Raw genomic sequence first — 4,824 nt, forward strand, 5'->3', positions numbered from 1 at the left:
TATTTCCGTTACCACTTCCTGTGGGCTGAGTATAAAATGATTCCAATTTTAGATTAGTTAAATTAAAAAATAACAAAAAGTCCTTGCCCTCATCCCATCAAAACCATCATATTAGCATTGAAAGACATGTCAATATATATTTATTTGGCTTGCATGGCTCTGGTTACTTAATTTAAAAGACACCCAACGATTATTGGTTTGAAATTGCTTAGAACACGCAAATACGGTTTTTCTTTGTTTTTTTTTTTTTTTTTTGCAAAAGTTTTATGTATTTTTACGGTTGAGTAAGTAGAGGTAGGCGTTGATCCAGAAAATTCGATTTTCGTTGGATGGAGGCAGCCTGCTATAACATAATATAAAGACGGCGTTGGCGGCTTGTTCATAACTATCCAAAATAACTATATTCACAAAGTTAACCGTCCACTACTTAGCACCTTTTTGGTTTCATATGTCTTGATGTAGCCTGAACCAAAAGTTCACAAACGCAGTCATGTTCACTCACGCGCAATTTCAAGCTACTTGTTTGGGGCGTAGGAGATTCTGATGCAGGAGCTATCAAGATGCGCTTCGCAATGCGTTTATAGTTGCCAAGACGGCGTTGCATTTTAATAAGTTTTGCATTTTTAAGTTTGCGGGTTTCTTTAATGCCTTGTTTGGTTTCACATCTCGTATCCCATCAATTTTTTGCTGCGGTAGTCCTCGTACCTTCTCACGTGTACATGAAAAGCTTTTTTGTGCGCAACAAGTTTCTAAACAAAATTCTGAATTGATAAATGATATTGCAAACAGTTTCGGACTCGATTTACATTGAGTCGAGGCCGTTGGTCATTAATTATTTTTGTGTAAGTCCTTGAGGGCAAGCAACGAACAACGCAGGGTTTTTGACATTGCATTGCAATATGCTCTTTTGTTCATACTAACAGAAAAACTGTGGTTCCTGGTTCTGAGATAAAATAACATAACGTCTCATATTATCACCCATATATAGTATCAAAAATCTTCACATAAAACGTAGCCAAGACAAGAGATCTTGGAAAGACCCCGAAAACTTCCACAAGTTGCCACTCGAAGAGGGCTCATGATAGATTATGGGTACGTGCTGCGAGACGGTTTTCAAGGATGTAGGATAGGACAGGCAGCACACGAGACTCATTAATCCTGGTGGCAAACGGGTGCCCGGGTGCCCTTCGGCTGCCTTGCCACGACTCATTTGTGCTGAAAACTTTCTGTTTGATAAATTGCCCATAATACAAGCACACATTCTCGCTTCTCTTACAACTTTGTGTGGGGCCAATCCCAAACCATATATAGTCAAGCCAGAAGCTGCAAAAGGTCTGGCAGCTGTTTTGGCCTGAACTTTTTCGATAGATAAACACTTAACACGTTTTTGCCAGTAATTTAAATACTCCCCTTTTGACAACCATATATTTACTTACCATTCAATCATATTTGTGTGGCGGCGAGGAGAGCACTTTAGCAACGGGTTTTCTGCAGCCCTTTGGCGTTTTGATATGCAAATACTTTGGCACCGGTATTCTTTTATTTTTCTCAATTGATGTGTTTTTTCTTTGCAGTGCCATGTCTGTACACAATCTGATACCGTCACGTTATGTCAAACTTATTGTTGATTTGGTTTGTGCGATTGTCACGTTTTTGTTTTGATTATTTAATGCCATAAATGACAACTTAAAGTCATGGTAGAAAGTTTGGTCTATAAATAATTTGTATTTTATATTGATGAAAATATATAAAAAATAAATATTCGTGTCTGGTTAGTCCGAATCGCTATCACTAGTATGGCTCTGATTAATGCTTATGTAATTAAGAAATCTTTCGTCAGCCGATTCCGAGTCCTCTGTTACTGAGCTTGATAAGGACGGTGATGTCCTACCAGAATTTTGACCTGAACTAAGTTCTGAAGGCTCATAATCCTCTTTGTTATTGCACTGATATCCGTCGTCCAATTCACTCATGTCTTCCTCTTCGAAATCATCATAAGAGGATTCAGAGTTAATAAGCGTGTCCCCAAGTGGCAAACTACCTTGATGTTCATCTGATCGACATCCCTGCGTTTCCCATTTAGAAATGCACTCTTAGTTTCTTTAAGTTTGCACTTACCGTATCCAGATTTCGACTTCTACACAAGATTTGAGCGTCATGCAGCTCCCTCATCAAGGCATTTCTTTCCAATGAGTGATACTCGCGTTGAAGATGACACTCGGATTGCAGCTCCCGGTTTTGTTTGCGTAAGGAAAACATTTCGCTTAAAATTTGATGCTGCTTCTCAACTATAGTAGTCACCAACTGCTCAAGGTTCTCAATTATAACCTCGTATTCGCGTAACTTCTTTTTAAGAAGCCAGTTCTCTGCACGGCAGTCTGATAGATTTGAAGCGGACAATCTAATCTCAGGAGCATTATGTCCCAATGATTCTTTATCCACCCTAAGAGAAGTCCAGTGGTAACCAAAGATTAAATAATTAAATTATCACTCACTCGTCGAAAGCGCTCATGTCGTCACTTGCAGGCAAAGGAAACGCTACTAGGTCTCTGGTGGCAATGTCCTCGAGATCATGGAATTGGCAAATACAGGACATTATTCGATAAATGTGAAAGTTTTTTAAAACATAAATTGCACCGGATTTTCAATACAGAGGTAACTAGTTTCTCTCACAAAACGCAACCGAGTGTCATCCTATTTTAAATGTTGATACTCCTCTCAAAGCTGACTTAAACTGCCCGAACAGATATGGGTGTCAGGGCAGCCAACTATCTTTTAAATATTTCACTTTACAGACTGCACCCATCTACCGCTCGCTGCGTCCCCTCATCCAGTGGACACTTTACGACTTGACATTTTCACACTTTGTTGGCAACGTTTTGGAAGCTTCCTACACTTTCCTCCCTGTGGGGCACAGAAACAGACTTTTGGGTCGTCCTTGTTACCGCGTCAAAGCCAGCGTCGATGCAGGCTCCATGGATTCGCATGGGATCCGGGAAGTGCAAGTGTGTGGCTTCAGCTGAATAGGAACTGTATAGGTGTGAGACACTCCCTTTTTGTGTGCGTCGGTGGATTGAAGTGCAAAATTGGTTTAAGTGTTTGCTAAATTGGCAGCAAAATGGCTTTTTCAATTTATCCTCAACGTTTGTGTGCATACTCGTAAAAGGCAAACGCTGTACAAAAAGTTAAGCAAGATAAGCTAAACATTTTTGACCACATTTTTTTGGCAGCGGGTTTTGCATAGCTATGTAGTTGATATTTCTCCGTTTGTTGAAGTCACCAAAACGCACCCATAAATGAACTCACATGCGGATAACGAGCACACATTACTCGCCTAGCTCGTTTTTCACGCTTACTATTGATGCTAAACGTTTTCAAATAACTGTATATTCTTTGCACAGATCTCTTAAAGTAGAGATAATAATGGCTTGCACGGAAGCAATTATTGCAAAGCACATATACGATTGCTCGTATTTTACTATAATTAAAGTCGTATCGTAATCGTGATACCTCAACAATGCCAAATTACTACGCATGGCATGTTAACATAAATATCTTGTGCCTCCTCTGCTTAAGAGTATTCTGCGACTCGGCCCGCCCTTGAGGGATGGCCAATCTATAATCGTTCAACCTTAAACTTAAACTAGAGAACGCATGCAAGCGTTTATTTAAAAAGGCATAAGTCATACGTGGCTAATAAATTGATTTGCTAGAGTGGATTAGAGTTCATTGCTATGACATATACAGGATGTTCTAGCTGTACTGCTAAGCAGTGATCTTCGCTGTTGCTGTCTTTAGGGGATAGTGAGTTGGCCCTCGTTGGAGGCCCCTGTTAGTGCAACACCAAAGCGAACTGTTCATAAGTTTAACTATGTGAGCATTTGGGGGAAGTGTTCTGCCCTCGGTAAGAGCAATGAATTGTAGACCCAAAACGCTTGGCGGACTCCTTCCAGGCTCAGTCGCACTTCGTACTGAGACTTTGGCTATGAAAAAAAAAAAAACTTTTAAAATGCCAGTTTGAAGTCTATTATTTGCTGGACACGAGCATATATTGATTGCATCGCAGTCGCCTTGGTCAGCCACAAGATGCAAGAAAGCAAATTGCTTCAACAAATACTCGTACTCCCGAAAGGGGCTTGAGATGTGGAGGATGATGTTGATGGGTGGGGTGGGTTGCGGTGTAGGAAATCACATGGTAATCGGTGGACTACGAAACTGAAACCAGAAATAAAAATGCAATCGAAGCCAAGTTTCGTAAAGAGGTCTTCCAAACCGGTTTGCAGGCGCAAAGTGCAGATCCCCTGTGAGGGTTTGCAGAAAGTCTTGGGTTTCTTGGCGGCTTCGTGTAGTGCAGCATTTAGCGTCTTGATCGGTTTATCACCGATTAATTAGAGTTTGATAAATACGCGCACGCCGTGAGTTTATAAATCATAGGAGCAGAGCCAATGCGCCGCAGTTAAACAGTCCAAAAACTGTAGAAGCTAGTCCTATATACGATCCAAGGAAAATTTGCATGTAAAAAATTCAACAAAATAGAACAGTCAAATTGAAGAGCTAAGCATGTTTTACTTTGCCTAAATTTGATTTTTGTTTTGTGCTCTCGCTGCTTAGGACGTTGATTTACAATTTTTTTTAAAATAAGTAGGCGATGCAAGTGGGAAAAATATCTTTGAACATTCATCTGAGTTTGAATTAATTATAAAAGAACGTTCTCTGAGATGCGCTTAAAATGACGACCGCAGTTCTGTTTAACAGAAATGAATTATAAATGCTAATTTAAGTTTATATTTGGAATTTGAATAGTGATGACGGAAAGTTTATGAT

The 4,824-nt window shown here is 39.9% G+C and overlaps 1 protein-coding gene across 1 annotated transcript; it reads right to left on the bottom strand.

Annotated features, from left to right (window-relative positions):
• Positions 1-1,688: 1,688 nt before the first annotated feature.
• Positions 1,689-2,728, bottom strand: LOC27207477. Its single transcript, XM_016183160.3, has 3 exons — positions 2,496-2,728; positions 2,119-2,443; positions 1,689-2,066 (listed from the first exon to the last, which is right to left on the bottom strand). Exons 1-3 carry the CDS (start codon positions 2,594-2,596, stop codon positions 1,773-1,775), a joined length of 720 nt encoding a protein of 239 aa, XP_016029598.1. The 5' UTR covers positions 2,597-2,728; the 3' UTR covers positions 1,689-1,772.
• Between the last annotated feature and the right edge of the window lie 2,096 nt (positions 2,729-4,824).

This window comes from Drosophila simulans, chromosome 2R, assembly GCF_016746395.2.
Source record: "Drosophila simulans strain w501 chromosome 2R, Prin_Dsim_3.1, whole genome shotgun sequence".
NCBI lineage: Eukaryota > Metazoa > Arthropoda > Insecta > Diptera > Drosophilidae > Drosophila > Drosophila simulans.

Bases quoted from the DNA above. Each gene is read 5' to 3' on its own strand.
- LOC27207477 (XM_016183160.3), bottom strand. From the start codon at position 2,596: ATGTCCTGTATTTGCCAATTCCATGATCTCGAGGACATTGCCACCAGA. The intron at 2,444-2,495 runs GTGAGTGATAAT...GACTTCTCTTAG, and splicing joins GACATGAGCGCTTTCGACGA to GGTGGATAAAGAATCATTGG. The intron at 2,067-2,118 runs GTAAGTGCAAAC...TGGGAAACGCAG, and splicing joins GAAGTCGAAATCTGGATACG to GGATGTCGATCAGATGAACA.